The sequence below is a fragment of the Haemorhous mexicanus genome, chromosome Z (genome assembly GCF_027477595.1).
Source record: "Haemorhous mexicanus isolate bHaeMex1 chromosome Z, bHaeMex1.pri, whole genome shotgun sequence".
In the NCBI taxonomy this organism is placed as follows: Eukaryota; Metazoa; Chordata; class Aves; order Passeriformes; family Fringillidae; genus Haemorhous; species Haemorhous mexicanus.
Window position 1 is genome coordinate 21,243,685 of NC_082381.1, and position 15,983 is coordinate 21,259,667.

Below are 15,983 nucleotides of genomic sequence, written 5' to 3' on the forward strand. Positions count from 1 at the left end.
CAACCTCATGAGACCAATCAAAGATGCCACCTGTTGCATTCCACAGCAGCAGATCGTTATTGCTTCCATTTTCTTCCTGAGACCTCTCAGCCTCTCAGGAGAAAAGTCCTGGCAAAGGGATTTTTCAGAAAATGTCATGGCTACTCCACCTCTCAGCTGGCCGGGCACAAGGGCCTCTTCAGGCGCAGGCATCTCCTCTCCACTCTTCCTGCACTTGCTTTCCCCAGTTCAGGCAAGCAAAGCTGCTTGGCTCAGGACGTTCTTTGGGCTTCTGAAAGGGGCCTGGCCACTTAGCTAGAGCAGGGCAAGGAAGGGAGTCTTAAAACACTCGGCATTCTTGAGAGTTTTATTATCACTCCGGCTGAAACAAAGTATCCCCTGGCTACTTCTGCCTCTTTAGCATTCGGTCCTGCAGGTGGCCTGCTCAGGCTGAGAGCTCTCAGCGCCTGCAGGGTCCAGTTCTACTGCAGCCTAGCTCTTCCTCTCACAGCCTAATTTTATAATGACAATTCTTTCATTTCTACTTCAAAGATACTTCAGAGCTTGTCGAAATTAACAATATTCTCCTCTAAGCTAATCAATCCTTGATTGTCTAAGCTATCTACCTTCTATAGTCCTACAAAGTCGCTCCCTATGTGTCCTAAATTTTTGAAAATTTTATCTAAAATGAAAAATTTTATTTTTGTAAAAAATCCAACAGAGCTTTCAATGAAACCTAACTTACACCTAAACTAACCTAAGCTAAGCTAAACTATCACCTAAACTAGCAAATTACAAAAGCCTTTGATTTCCTATCTACAGCCCAGCTCCTCTTAAAACTCAGGGCATGGCTGAAACTCTGCTTGATGATGACACATCCCCTTCTCCCTCCTCTCCGCTGGCGGCGCACAAGGGCCTCCTCAGGCGCAGGCGTCTCCTCTCCAATCTTCCTGCACTTGTTTGGCTGAGGTGATCAGAGCAGCCAGGCTGGAGGCAGGATGGCCTGAGGTCACAAAGGGATGCTGCCCAGAGGAAAAAGAAAACAAAGAAAGGAAGCCTTACTTTCCAGGATCACATCCTCATGGGCTCAAGCAGGACTCCTTGGCTACCAGAAAGACACACCAAGAGCAAGCATCGAGGGCAGCATGTGCTCCTGCGCCTTCCTGTCCTGGCACCCGTCTCAGCCCCGTGGCCCACACTCCTCCTCATCCCTTCGTGCAGGCGTCCTCAGCTGACAGGGCTTTTTGGCCCTTTGCTTTTTCTTACCTGCAGGAGTTCCTGGGCAGACCAGCGCCTGTCCTCGTCTGCCTGCAGGCAGCAGCGGAGAAAGTCGCGCAGGAGAGCCGAGTGGTGCTTGGGGTTCTGCAGTTTTGGGGGCCCGTTCCTTTCTATCAGTTCAAAAACCTACAGCACACGGATGCAAGAGGACACTAGAGCTGCTCCTTTGCTAGCCGCATCAGCTCTCTCCACACAGAGCCCTCTTTCTAAGCTGCACCTTACCCTGAGACGGGCTTCCCGCTGGTAAGGAGCTTCCCCTTCCACCATTTCCAGCCCCATGATCCCCAGGGACCAGATGTCCACTTTGGGGCCGTAGGCTTCTCCTCTCACCACCTCCGGTGCCATCCAGCTGGGAGTGCCGACGCGGGAGCTGCGCTTGCTGCGCTCAGGACTGAGCTGAGCGCAGAGGCCAAAGTCAGCTGAGGAGAACAACAAAGCCTGTCAAAGCCAGCTACCACTGGCCAAGCAGCCAAAAGGATTGCCCACTCCAAGCCTGGCAAGGAGATGCTGAATCTAGCTGAAAGAGCAGCTGAGCACTCCTTACACGGGGCTGGAGCCAGGGAAAGAAGGCATCGGCCACTTCAAAAACACCCCGGCCATTCACGCGCTGGCCGAGCGGCGCTCCTGGCCGAGTGGCACTCACCAAAAGGCAGCCCCAGAGCACAGGCTGCAAATGCCGCACACAAGCAGGGATACCCACCCAACTTGACGGATCCATCCATGCCCACGAGAACGTTGCCGCTTTTGATGTCTCTGTGGATGACTTGGCGGCAATGAAGGAAATGCAGTCCTTGCAGGCACTGAGAGAGAAAAAGGAGGGAGGGAAAGTTAACGTGCAGGATCTGATTTCATACCACCAGAAAGGAAAGAGCTCAACGGGATGGACTGCTTTCTCATGGGAATTGGGAGCCAGGGTGCAGCATCATGGTGCTTCTCCTCTGTCTTGTGACAGCAGCAGCAGCAAAAGAAAGCTGAGAGCAAGAAATCTCTGCTGTCCTTAACCTCCAGCTAACAAGCAGCGTCCTGGGCAGGCCCGGGGAAGCACAAGTGGGATGCCTCACCTCCCGACAGACAGCGCCTATCTGTCCTTCCTCCAGGTACACTGCCCGGAGCACATCAAACAAGGTGCCGCCGTCCATGAACTCCATGGCCAGCCAAAGCTCTGCATCCACCAGGTAGCTGGAAGAAGAAAACCACGGCATGGACAGAGAGCAATGGCCACTGCTCAGTCACCCGAGGGCCTGAGCCAGGCTTTTGCCAGTGCTCTCCAAGCTACGTGTGCCGCAAGAGATTCTTGAACAGCAGGTCAACCTCCTCCCACCCTCTGGAGACGAGCAGAGAAATCATCATCACCAGCTCCGTTCTCTGCCACTGACCAAAGGGCATTGTCTCTTCTGGCTTGCACTAGCTCATTGCCATGACAGTATGCCAACCTGTCAAAGTAGGAGACGATATTGCGATGCCTGTTGTCCCTCATGGCCAGGATTTCAATGGCAGCCAGCTCCTCGGACATCTCCTCCCCAAGCGACATGATCTTGATGGCCACCTAAGAGGACATGGGCGACGGTTACCTTGAGAAGACGCAGCCTGCTCCAGATCACAAACGCAGACGTGGAGCGAGTGCTTGTGCGATGGGGCAGCCAGCTGTGCCAAAGTGCCTGGTTTCTAGACTGCAGAGCTCAGCAGAAGCACCAAAGCCCATCCCAAGTGCATTCTGCACCCTGAGCCTAGACGGTACTTCAGCGGAACAGCCTCTGCTGCAGACGTGGAGCGGCCAGCCAAAGCTGCAGGCAGAGCTCGCAGCAGCGGGCAAAGCACTCCAGAGCTGCAAAATGCCATGGGGCTCTTGGCACTTTACCTGTTGTCCGCTGCTGATGTCAAGGGCTTTATAAACAGCTCCAAACCCCCTAGAAAGAAAACAGCAGCAGAAAAAGCCCTTTAGCTCTGGCACGGAAAGCAAGCCTAGGCCGGAGATCTGCCCAGGCTGCCTGGACGCCTTAGAAAATGCCATCTGCGGCCTCTCTTTTTCAGCACATCACTCCGTGAGCCCTCTGCCAATGCAGGGCAGGGTGTCCGAGGGAACACTAAGGTCCAGCATGAAGACCAAGGGCCGCTGCAAATCTCCAAGGCACGCGCCCAGTTTGGTCACTTCCAAACCTAAGGGGAACTCTCTTCTTGCGTGGGTGTGCATGCATGTGTGTGTCAAGAAATTGAGAACAATTCTGGCCAGAACACTGTCTTGGAGAATCTGACATTTCTTGGATGGCAAGGTGCTCTTTCAGGCCATAAAGCTGCAATGGCAGGAGGTGCTCCAGCTCCTGCTCCTCAGTGCTGCAAGATAGACATTGCCAGCGTCAACTTGTCTTTGATGTGGCCTTCGGATTGCTCTGATTGAGCAGCGCTGGCAGGCGACAGGAGGTAAAGCCAGAGTCTGACCATGACTGGAGCTTGCCTGACTTCACACTTGATATTGCACCAGCCAAAGTCCTGGCCCGCGGTTTTGTGAAATGAGCTGACGTCACACACTTACCCTCGTCCGAGTTCTTCAAAGGCCGTGTATTTGCTCATTGGCTGGCCCACACTCACAATGCTCCCTGAAAGACAAAAGCAGGGCAGGGCGCTCACTTGCACGCAGCGACGCCGCTCCCCAGACCATCCCAAACGCAGGGCCACTGCCAGAAGCTCTGGGACCCTTGGCTTCCAGCTGCTGAGACCAGCAAGTGGGAGGGCCATCTTCTCCACCTTCCATCAGGTGGCCTTTCCTAGGAGGACTTCATTTCATTGAAGTACAGCTTGATAAGCCAAAATGATGAGCCCTTAAGAGCGGGGCCCAAAGAGGTAAGCAAGGGCCTTTGCAGCCTCTGCAGTCACACCCCCCATCACTGCCAGGGCCACCTGGAAGCACAAAGTGTCTGAGCCGCACGAGGAGTAAGAACGAGAGCCAGAAAACAGCTGGGGCCAGAGAGCTCCCTGGGGCCTACACACTTGCTAGGTGCCAGCCTTCTGCTCCAGCAGAAACAATCTCTGCTTTTCTCTTTGGCACAGAAGGCAGCCCAGGCAGAGCCAAGCCAGGCCCAGCCGCCCTCACAGGCAACAGGAGCTCCCTGAGCGCTCCCGCGCTGCCTCCAAGCACAACAACAGGTTCTGCAGAGGGGCTGAAGGGCCTCTGAGACCGGGGAGAACTTCTGGCACGACCCGCACCGAGACACGCACACAGCGCACGGCTCTGGCAGACGAGAAATACACCGGACGTACTCAGTGTCTTCGGGCCCTGCTCCTCTCTCGTCTCGGGCTGCTGGGCTGCGCCGCTGGATGAAGTGCCAGCAGCGGGGGGCGAGCTGGCTGCTGCAGGCCATGCTGCTCTGGCGGCACCAGGCTGAATTGCAGAGCGGGTGTTGAGCTGGGACAAGAAAGGATTGCCCGTCAGAAGGGCGGCTGGCCCAGAGGCCCCGCGGAACGCAGGGCACAAGCTAGGCCTTCGGAAGATTCCGTCAGCCATTGGGCCCTTTCCCGTGTTCCCTTCTCCAAGGCAATGGGAAAAGCACAAAGGCTATTTTGATCCAACCCCTCATGGCCACCTCCATGCTCCATTTTTCAGCTTTTCTGACAGAGACTGGCAACAAGGTAGAGATGGGGCTGTGAAGATCCAGAAAGAGACCAGAGCATGGCCCCTGAGCCTTGCTGCTTTCCTCCTCCTGTGTTTTCCCGGGCAATGAAACCGCCCCGGAGTTGGCATGCATCTGTCTGCTCAGAAACCCGGAGCATGTCCCTTCTCTGATCTCTTTCATGGATTTCCCCTCTCTATGTCAGGCTTTAGGGAGCAGCCCTTCGGAGCCGCCTTCCAGCCCTGGCCAGACGCACCCGCCCTTTACAATGCAGAGCTGACAAGGAATCTCCTCTCCAAACTCCGCTCTGACCGCGTGGAAGCCCAGCGCAGCCTACATTGTGCGTGCAGCTAATTAGTCCGTGGAGAGGACAGGTGCCCTCCAGGGACCGCTGGCTCCCAAATACCCCGCAAGGCTGTCAGCTGCGGCTTTGGGCCGCTCTGCCCGCTGACCACGGGCAGCCTGCACTGACAATGGGCACAAGGAGCTGACTTCTGCCCTGGGAAGAATGGAATGCTGCCTCTTCTCTGATGCCAAGAGACATTCTCAGGACCTCTCGGCATCCCAGCAAAGTGATGCTTGAAGGTCAAAGCTCAGAAGCCGTTGGCCAGGCCTCCCTGGCTTGCCCGAAGCGGCACTACGCTGCAGGCACGCAGCCCCCAGCATCTTCAGCCGCCAGCAACGAGGGCTGCTCCATCCAAGCCTTGAAGCTTGGCCCTGCACCAAAGGCAGTGCCAAGCTCAGCTGCCACTTACTGGCTCTGCACGTTCAGGCTGCGGAGGGACAACAGCTGGAGGCTTGATGTTCCTTTGCTCCTCTTCAGCCTCTTCCTCAGTAACAGAGGGAGCCAGAGGAGCCGCTGACCCTGCTGTTGAGCCCTGCAGACAGACACAAGTGAGAGAGACAGGCAAGAGCCAGTCCCTGAGGAGCTGCTTTCTGCTGAGCTGGGAAAGGGAAGGGCAAACCATACACTTTGATGCAAGTGGGACTCTGAGTCATGAAAAGCCCAGGAAGATGGCTGAATCAGGTGCTACTCCATCTTGCTGTGCATTTGAACTTCCCTGCTGCCTAGAAGCAGCAAGACACCTTGGAGCTGGCCCACTTGCCTTTCATCTCTTGAAAGGCTCCTCTTTCCTTGGAAAATCAGCAAACAGCCAGTGCTCCCTTTGCTACTGCTGATGCCAGCAGGCACTTGGCCTTTCTTTCAGCCTCCCACGCTGGCACTCCACTGCGCTCTCCTGCCAAAGGCCAAGCTGGCAGAATTGCCACACAATTCTCACTCGCCAGCAAGGTCCCAGCTTCCTTTGCCACTCACCAAAGGACAGGCTCGTCTCCATCCGCGTGTCAGGTGACCTGCAGCCAGCGAGGGAAAAGGAACCAGAGGCCCTTAGAAAAGTGCCTGTGCCTGCGACTGCCACAGCACCAGTCAGTCCCAACAGAGAGCATTTGCCTTTCCCAGCATGCCTCCAGGAGCAACAGCTCTTTCCCACAGCAAGCAAGAGGAAAACAAGGACGCTCGGGTAGGCTCTGTCTGCATTTGGGCCTCTCTTGCCAGGAGAGAAATAGAAACACGGCCATGGAAATGCCCCTTGTCCCTGAACAGTCTCAGCTTCCCTTGTGCCCAGCAGCTCAAGCAGCATTTTCCTCCTCTCTTTCCTGCATTTTACCTCGAGATTCTTTTCAATGGCATGCACTAATTCCCATCAATTGGCAGAAGAGGATAGCCCAGGAAAGTTTCCACAAAGGGCCCCCTTTGCTCTGGCAGCTCTCTGCTGAAGCAGCCCAGGAACTGCTCCCGGCTTCAGCAGCAAAGCCGAACTGCATTGCAGTTTGTGCTGCATGGCCAAGGGAATCACAAGCCTGGCACACCAGAAAAGGGTCGAGTAACACAGCCAAGGCCTCCAGGAGGCAGAATTTGGGGCAAACACTGCTTTCCTTCACTCCCGGAGAGAACCGCAGAGTTGGTAGAAGTGCTTCTGAGGATCTCTCCTCAGAGTCTGCAATTTGCAGCTTGTCTTGCTTGAAGCAGCAAGCCGAGGAAATGACAGACTCCACAGCCACGCACTCTCCCGGCGAGGGAGGGCAACCGCTGCAGGTTACGCTGCAAATCCTCCGTGCCTGCCGCCCAGTACAGATAGCCCCTTTCCAGCTGCTGCTGCTGGCAGGAGCTTGACCAAAGGGGTGGCATCTTCATGGCCATTTTGTTCCTAAATCAACTGGGTCACTACTGCCGCATTAAGAGCAGAGCCAAGCAAAGGGCAGGTGATGCCAGCCCCAGGATGAACCTTTACTTACGAGTCAGCTGGGTCACGTAGTAGGCAGAATAGGCAAGAGAAAAGACAGTGCAAACCGCGGCACAGACTTGCCCGATCATTTTGGCAGCGCTGTGCGGGTTTGCACGCTGAATTCCACCCAAGGGAAAAGCAAGGCTCCTCTCGGGGTGCAGGCCGTCTGCTGAGAACTCCTTGATCACAAGGATCCTCCTGCAGGGAGCGAGCGCAAGAGCTGCTCTGGACAAGCAGGCCTTGTGCACACCGGGACAACGCTGTGCTGACGGCACTGTGACGTGGCACCGCTCCCTTGACCTCACAATGGCAGCTGCCCTGCCTTTGTTGTGCCCAGCCAGCCAACCCCTCTGCAGAGCTGATGCGAAAGAAAGGCCTGGCAAGTTCTCCTCAGTCCTAAAGCAGCAGAAAATGACCTCACGCTCCATAAGGCATTGCTCACGGCATCCCAGGGGAGGCCAGAACAATGAGCCAGCCCTCCTAGCATCCAAGGAATCCAAGAAAACTTGACTTTGGTTCCCAAAGCTTTGACTAAAAGCAAGTGTGCTTCTTCTAGGTGGCATCTTAGTTGCTTCTGAAAAGCCTCCCTTCTTCAATGACAAAAGAAGGGGGCAAAAGAAGCCAAGAGAATAAACGTCCAGGAGCATTGTAGGCTGCAGTGGCTTCTTGAGCACGTGGGTGCATGCTGACCTCCGCTCTGACTCGCTTTGGAGGCCGGCCTCCCTTTGCGGCAGGGAGACGCTGGCTTAGCTCTTGACGCAAAGCTCCTCTCGTCCTGCTTGCTGTTTCTCTGGCAACTGAAAGTCTCAGAACATCCGGAAGAGCTGTGCCGTGGTTTGTGCCACACCTGTGTTGTGTTGGAGCTCTGGCAGCAGCCTGCAGCTCACTGCTCTGCAATGGCCTGCAGATGTCGAGCCCTAAGGAGGCCCCTTTGGAACAGTCCAAAGCCGCAGGGTGACGGATGTTTGCCCAAGCTCCGTGCTCCCTGTGAGATTCCTTGCCGAGATTTGGGCAGCCACATCCCAGTACAAATGAGCTGCGGTCATTCCCTTCTCTCTCAAAATCTTGAGGCAGACCCAGGAGGCATCTTGAAAGTGGAAGAAAATACTGGGTGGGAGGGGGAAAAAAGTGCTCCCAGCTGCTCTGCAAATCAGCTCTGTTCACCCGTGGAATCCCACTCCATGGCTAAGCTTGCTTTCCTGGGGACCCAGCACAGACGTGTCCTCTGATAACAGACAGCTCAGTGCCTTGAACGGAGCTTTACCCTGGGCTCTTCACACTTGGAATGCTGAGGGTGGCATTTGAAAATCAATGCACCAGTTGAATGGCCCAGAACTACCTTGGAATTCTCTTGCTGAAACACTGCAGTTGTTGCCCAGAAGAGTTCCCTCCATTTGAAAGCATCTCATTTTCCCTGTTTCCAAGTCAGCTGACCTTCCCCAGCCAATTGGAGGGCTTAGAGAAGGAAGCATGATGTCTCAGTGTCTCAGAGCACCTTGAGCAGAGCGCTTTGGTGCCCCAAAGGTTAAGGAGAGGGCACTGTTAGGAAGATGGGCCATTTCAGCCCTCCTTTGCTTTTCAATACCAAGTGGTTGCCAGCAAGGGGGGACAAGCAGGGCCTGGCCCCTCCTCCTGCCCCGCTGTGAGCTGCGGCTGGCCCTGAGGGACAGCAGGGCACAAGGGAATACCATCTGTGCCAGGCAGGAGGGGTGCTGTGGGGCAGCTGTCAGGGGGTCTGTGGGACAGGGGCAGGGACCCTCTGTGAAGGGGGAGAGCCTTGGGCGCTCACAAGCAAAGCCATCAACGGGACAGCGCGCCCGGAGCACACGGCTTCCAAGGCACCGGGCAGCTTAGGCACAGCGTGACACGGGAGGGAACCTTCCAGGCCTCTGCAGCCTTTCGAGTTTCTATTGCCAGTCCTGCTGAAACCAAGGGCAGGAACAGAGAATCTTTTGCTTACTTCCCCATCCTCAACATCTCCATCATTCTGTCCTCCAGGTGACCAGTTCAGGCTGACAGCTCACAGCACATCTGCTGAAACCCAGCTTCTCTTATGGTAGCTTCATTCTTCTTATGACCATCCATCCCTTTCTCCTTCCAGGAGAGTTCTGAGCTTCCCTACATCAGCAATATACTCCTTTTATCCAAGCAGGGCATTATGAAGGAAGCTTTCTATGCTTCATAGTCCTAACTAAATAAAGCCTTGTCAAGAAAACCTCAAAACATTACATTTCCTATCTATGGCACAGCTCCTCTTAAAACTCAGGGCATGGCTGAAGCTCTCCCTAAAGGGGATGATCCATCCCCTTTTTCCCTCCTTGTGCTGGTGTTCAGCGGGCTCCCAGGATGATGGAAGAGAGAGTACCTTGACTCCATGTTTCAGAATGCTGATTTATTCTTTTATGATACATCTTCTTTAAAAAATATATAGTAAAAGTATACTAAGGGAATAGAAGCAAGGATTTCATCAGAAGCCTTGCAAGTGTTATAAATCATCAAGTCTGCAGCCAAATTTGAAAAATATTTTTAAAATTTATTATATCTACAACCAAAAAATAAAATATTATTAAACCGCCACAGCCAAGACAGTTTCAACCCCAGACTTTGATGCTGGGTGTGCTTAGGTCGAACTGATGTAGTGTCAGCATCTCCCCAGATTGTCACACCTACTGCTCCAGGTAGCCAGCTTATATACAGTTTATTCTACCTGGAGCAGAAATGACCTAAGATTTCTGTACGTTCCTACATATGTATAATGGGAACTAAACAGATGCAGTCCTGTAGAAAAGTCAGTCCACAGGCTTGGATGGCGGTCTGGGCTCCTTGAAATGGTCTTCCTTTCAGCTGTAGCCAAGATGTTGCCTGTTTTTGGATGCTATCTCTCCCAGGTGTTGTTCGGTGAATGTTCTGTACATTGTTTGGAAATGGTCGCTGATAACCCAGGAAAGACTCATTCACTCATTAATGGTCATGATTTTATCTGGCTGAGTCCAGGAAATCTTTTGGAAATGAAAAGCCCTGCTTCTGGCCATGGGGGTCAGATGCATGGTTGGATCTTTATAATTTTTATACAATCTCCAAAGCATGTATTATCTACAACATATACTACAATCCCTCTCCATTTATTTTACCCATTTCATTCATGCTTGTACATTATTTATTTTTTATTTTTACCCACCACCATTGAGGGTTCCTCACAAGTGGAGTACCCCTTACACTATTCGGTATTCATCTTGTGGGATGACTGATATACTATACTACTTCTTTCTTGTTTGGATTGTCTTTCAAACCTTGCAAATGCTTCTGCAGCATCGCTGGCATACCTTCTCTCCCCGAGCCTCACAATCTTAGATGCATCACCTCCGAAAGCTCCCTCCGAGTCTATGGGGGACTATTGCAATCTGCATTCCCCTGACTACTGAGTAGATCAGTCTGATAAAACATGGAATCAGACAAGGTAGGAATAGGATCCTGGCTACTGAACAGAGAACAAGAGATATTACTTTGTTCCACCATGCTCCATCAAATAAATTGTCCCATCAGGAGGACTGCAAAATTGAATTCCATTTTTGGATGGGGACATGGGCCACCTTTTTAATTTCGGCCGCCAAACCTCTTATGGTTTCCCCATAATCATCAATCTCAATGCATCATTCCAATTCATTAAATTTCCCACACACCCCTCCCTCTTTGGCCAACAAATAGTCTAATGCTATTCGATTTTGGTACACAAAGGCTCTCACCTGAGTGTGCTGCCGACTTAGTAAGTCCAGGGCTTCTGAGGTGTGATTCGATCCTAGTTCCATAACTGCTTGCAATCTGATCAGCCTGTTCAGTAGGTAGATTGGGGTCCTATATCCATAGCTTCCATCCTGTGCCCGCATGGCCGGCCCATAATAATCGATTATTCTTGCCACTGGCCACTCCTCTTCCCCCCAGGCTTGCCCCCCACTTATCACTGGTATCATCTTCTTCAGACTCCTCCTCTCCCTTTTCAAGGTCTCATACAACGGAGCCCCTAACAGATTGCTTTTCGTCCTCGGGAGAGTGAAGAAAACTGGCCTGATCATACCCAGAGTGCAAGACCCTTTCCACCTTGGGGGTAATTCGCTGTATCCCTCCTTTCCACAGATCCAATAAATCCCATCCAGTGCTTTCCATTTAATGTCTATCTTCCCTGGGTCTCCCCAGAATTCTCTTACACTTTCCAAGGATTGGAAAGGGTTGGCTCCTAGACTTTGGACCCAGCATAATCCCGTTCTCTTGTCCCACTCACAATTTGTATCATTTTTCAGACTCCAATACCCCAAGGGAGGGGCAGGGAGCCATACCTTTCTTTTTGAATCAGAATTCACCACCAAAGTAGACACACAGGGAGTGTATCCTACCATTTCAGTGTATTCTCTCCCTTCCCGGCTGACACAAATTGAGCTAATCACTCTTTGGTCCAAAACCTACCCCTCAGGCCTCTGTATCAATTTTGAGACCCTCAGGCTATCCCATTTCAGAAGTTGCTCAGGAGTCAAACCTTCCCCTTTCCATGACCATTTCTCAGCAGATTTCAGCCCCCCACAAATCCAGCAGTTTGATAAACCCAATTCTGTTGCTATTTCTTGAATCAGATCAATGAATAAGTTCTTGTCCGGGGAAGGTAATTCCCCATCAGAATATTGTTTTTCCAAGGCCTCATACAGTTCACTCAGTGTTTTCAACCTTTCCTGTTCAATCCTCTGCTTCCTCAGTTCTGACTCCCTTTTTCTTATTTCTTGTATCATTTCTTTCATTTTCCCTCCAGGATCCTCATTATCTTTGTTGTTTGCAAAACAAATCACCCTATCATATTGCAGGCACGCCCTATCATCCTTTGCTCGTGCCAGATCCAATATGAGTGGGTTCTTTTTCCCGGTAACTTTGTTATCAAATTTCGTCTTCGTTGTTACCCAATACATTTTCCCATTCATCGTGCATACCCCCAACCTTGTGCTATCATAGCACAAAGGGTTCACCTGGTGATATGCAATAAAAATTGATTCTGTCTTTCCCCCGACCCACATAGTTTGGTTACACTGGTGACAAATGGGGATTGACATTTGTTCTGCATCACGTTTTTTTCATCTGGAACCCGTGATTGACTGCCCGTTCCTTAACCCTGCCTCGGGATTGATGCACCAAGTCCCGCTTTCCAATTCACACAATTTCACCCGAGTACCATTTTTCCAAGAGTACCTGCTAGTTCCGTTCGGGCATTCCTCCGGGGCTTGGGATGTTGAGGATCCCCCGTCCCCAGCGACTGGGACCACTGGAGTGCAATTTCCACACTCGACCACGGAGCTTCCGTTGTTCCTGGGGACCTCAGTGCTCAGTCTCTGCATCCCGCACATGACTAGGCTCAGGCCAATCAGGATTCCCACTAGGCGTACTCCTCTGCCTTTGCCTCCGCCCCCTGGGGTGCCACCAGCGGCGAGGAAGACCATCTTTGCAGCAGCAGGAGTACTCTTCAGGGAAGATGCCCTCAGACCTAGCCGCATACCGCCTCTTAAAGGCGCCCCACCGAGACACCCTGATTGCATCGGAACTGCAAGGGACTTTGATGGATTTCCGGCACCCCACATCTAGAATTTCTGCTTGGGACCTAAGCTTCCCACGCACCCCGTTTTGAAAAATACGAAACCACTCCTGAGAATCGAATTCAATGATACGCAGACCTGTGGCTAAGGTCAGGATACGGTCAGTCAATTTGAGTTCTTCCTCCAAACACTGAGTGCACAGTCCTTTTGGCCTCTGCCCCTTTCTGCAATGGATCACAAAAACCCCTTGACAATATTCCCACTTAAAGTGCAGGAATGGATAGCACACATGATCTGACAGTATACAACTGATCCGCTCATTGTTTGTCATTTATGAGGACGTTGGAGCCAGATTTTCAAGTCGCCGTGGGAAGAAGTGACCCTCCAGTCAGGTGCTTCCTCCTGCTGCTTGGATTTCTTCACCCTAGACGCGTGTGTCCAGCCCTTTCTCTGCTGTCCGAATGGCCGTGTCTGTTGTCAGGAGCACAAGAAAAGGACCTTCCTAGTGAGGAGAGAGCGATGCCTCTTTCCACACTTTCACAAGCACCTGGTCCCCAGGCTGAATTTTGTGAATAGTGAACCCCAGAGGAGCACTCTGTGTCACGATTCCCTGTTTTCAAAGTTCCTGTGAGGTTCTGTTGATTGCAACCAGGTATGGTTGGATCTGACCATCCTCAAATCTGGGGTGTCCCACCGGCATTCCATGCTTGTATGGCATCCCATACAGCATTTCGAACGGTGAGAGCCCCGTCTCTGAATGAGGCATGGTTCGGATATTAAGCAAAGCCAAGGGCAGACACTTCAACCAGGACATCTTTGTTTCCAAAATCAATTTTGATAACTTTGCCTTCAAAGTTTGATTCATTCTTTCCACTTGTCCTGAACTCTGGGGGTGTCACGGAGCGTGGTACTCCCAACGAATGCCCAAAGCATCAGCCATTTGCTTAATAACCTTTGATGTAAAATGTGTTCCCTGATCCGAATCAATGTAATTCACTACCCCATATTGGGGTACAATCTCCTCCAGTAATTTTCTGGCCACCGTCTGGGCTGTTGCTCAAGGGTTGGTAAAGGCTTCAACCCAATGAGTCGATTTATCCACAGTCACCAATACAAATTTGAACCTTCCCACTTTTGGCAATTCAGTAAAATCAACTTGAAATCTTTCAAATGGCCAGTACGCAATGGGGCGAATCCCCAGGGCAGCCTTCCTGGCTCTTGATTTGTTTATCTTTTGACAAATCAAACACCCTTGTACCTCCTGTCTCGCCAATTCATAAATTCTCTTGCACCTAAAAAATTTTAGAAATTGCTCTGCCAGAGCCTGTGCCCCTCAGTGTGTTTTCTGGTGCAAACTTCACAGAATCCTCCGAGCAAATCCTCTGGAAACTAATTCCCTCCCATCAGGTAACCTCCACTTACCTTCTTTCAATTCGCCTCCGATCTTTTCATGGCACTCAATTTCCTTTGGGAAGGGCTGAGTGGAATCCTCGGGTTTCTTCTCTTTCAAGCTCTGGGGTACTTACCACCATAAGTGCCACAGTTTTGGCTTCCTGATCCGCCAGATTGTTCCCTCTGGTTCGAAACTGAATTCCTGTCTGATGCCCTTTCACATGGACCACCGCAATTCCTTCTGGCCCTCTCAGTGCTTCCAGAATTTGTCGGACCAATTCCCCATGCATTAGTTCTTTTCCCCTCGTATTGATCAGCCCCCTCTCTTCCCAAATCTTTCCAAATGTATGAACCACCCTGAAGGCATACCTCGAATGGGTGAAAATGGTTCCCTTTCTCCCTTTCAGTCTTTTCAATGCCCTCAGAACTGCATACAATTTGCATGCCTGTGCAGACCAGCTTGCATTCAGGGGACCTGCCTCTATCACTTTCCCTGTCAACCCGTTCACAACCACATATCCTGATTTTCTTTTCCCTTCAACCACTCTGCTTGACCCGTCCACAAACTACTTTTCCCCTTCATCTAGTTCTTCTTCTTCTAAATCCTCCCTGATCTTGGTCTGCAGCTCGACTGTTTCCACGCAGTCATGAACTAGTTTCCCTGCCACTTCCCCAAACAGAAACTGTGCAGGGTTCTGTGCAGTCGTTGTTCTCAATTCCAAATCCTGTGAATGAATCAAAATGGCCTCATACTTCAGCAACCTTGCATCCATGAGCCACTTGTCTGCTTTTTGTTGTGGTATGCCCCGCACATCGTGCAGAGCAAATACTACCAGAAGTGCTCCAAAAGTCACCTTTTTTGCTTCCTCCACTAGCAAAGCCACCGCTACAATGGCCTGCAAACACGTGGGCCAGCCTCTGCTGCCCGGGTCCAAAAGCCATGAAAAGTACCCTACAGGCTTCCTGATCCCCGCCCAGTCTTGCGTCAGCACCCCATGTGCTGTGTGATTGCTAGTGTCCACAAACAACTGAAAAGGTTTCCTGACATCAGGGAGGCTCAACACTGGTGCTGCCATGAGCGCCTCCTTAACGCCCTTAAATTCTTCTTCATCCTTTTGTGTCCATTTGATCCTGTCTGTGGTGAGCTTCTCATAGAGAAACTTCACCTTGTCACTATAACTTTCGATCCACTGCCGACAGTACCCCAACAATCCCAAAAGCTGCTGGACCTCCCTTTTCGTCTGCAGGGGTGGTAAGGCAATAATCCCTGCCACCCTTTCTGAATCCAATTTCTTTTTTCCCTCTCTTAACCAATGTCCCGGATATCTGAGCTCCGGTTCCATGAACTGCAATTTTGATTTTGAAACGTTCAATCCGTTTTCTCCCAAAAAATTCAAAAGCCCAATTGTGTTTGTCCTTACCTCCTCTTCCCCTTTCCCTGTGACCAGCAAGTCATCTACATATTGTAGAAGCTTTGTTCCTTCCGTGGGTACAAACTCACTCAAAATCTGCTCAAGTGCCTGCCCAAATAAATTTGGAGAATCCACAAAGCCCTGAGGCAACGAAGTCCACCTGAGCTGCTGCTTCCTATTCGTCTCCAGATCTTGCCATTGAAATGCAAAATAATCGCCACTGCCTTCATCCAGAGGACACGTCCAGAAAGCATCCTTTAAATCAATCACACTGTACCACCTGTCTTCCAGGGAGAGATTGTTTAACAAAGTGTAAGGATTCAACACAGTAGGAAACAGAGTCTTAGTTCTCTGATTCACAGCCCATAAATCAGCCTAAAGCTGCCGTCCGGTTTTCTCACTGCTGAAATCGGGGTATTGTGTCATGACATACAAGGTTCTAATGTTCCTTTCTTTACTAATTCG

The 15,983-nt window shown here is 51.4% G+C and overlaps 1 protein-coding gene across 1 annotated transcript; it reads right to left on the reverse strand.

Moving 5' to 3' along the window:
• Positions 1-899: 899 nt before the first annotated feature.
• LOC132322443 (serine/threonine-protein kinase PAK 3-like) lies at positions 900-7,236 on the reverse strand. The gene is made up of 12 exons (XM_059836935.1): positions 7,158-7,236; positions 6,178-6,215; positions 5,618-5,740; positions 4,513-4,657; positions 3,788-3,851; positions 3,116-3,164; positions 2,691-2,803; positions 2,319-2,436; positions 1,958-2,057; positions 1,480-1,676; positions 1,246-1,383; positions 900-1,001 (listed from the first exon to the last, which is right to left on the reverse strand). The coding sequence occupies exons 1-12, from the start codon at positions 7,234-7,236 to the stop codon at positions 900-902; spliced, it is 1,266 nt and encodes a 421-aa protein (XP_059692918.1).
• Between the last annotated feature and the right edge of the window lie 8,747 nt (positions 7,237-15,983).

What these genes read in the sequence shown, in the direction of transcription:
- LOC132322443 (XM_059836935.1), bottom strand. Translation starts at nt 7,236, where the DNA reads ATGATCGGGCAAGTCTGTGCCGCGGTTTGCACTGTCTTTTCTCTTGCC. An exon ending in ACATCAGCAGCGGACAACAG is followed by an intron (nt 2,804 to 3,115) that starts GTAAAGTGCCAA and finishes ATGTCCTCTTAG; the next exon opens with GTGGCCATCAAGATCATGTC. An exon ending in TAGGCGCTGTCTGTCGGGAG is followed by an intron (nt 2,058 to 2,318) that starts GTGAGGCATCCC and finishes TTTCTCTCTCAG; the next exon opens with TGCCTGCAAGGACTGCATTT.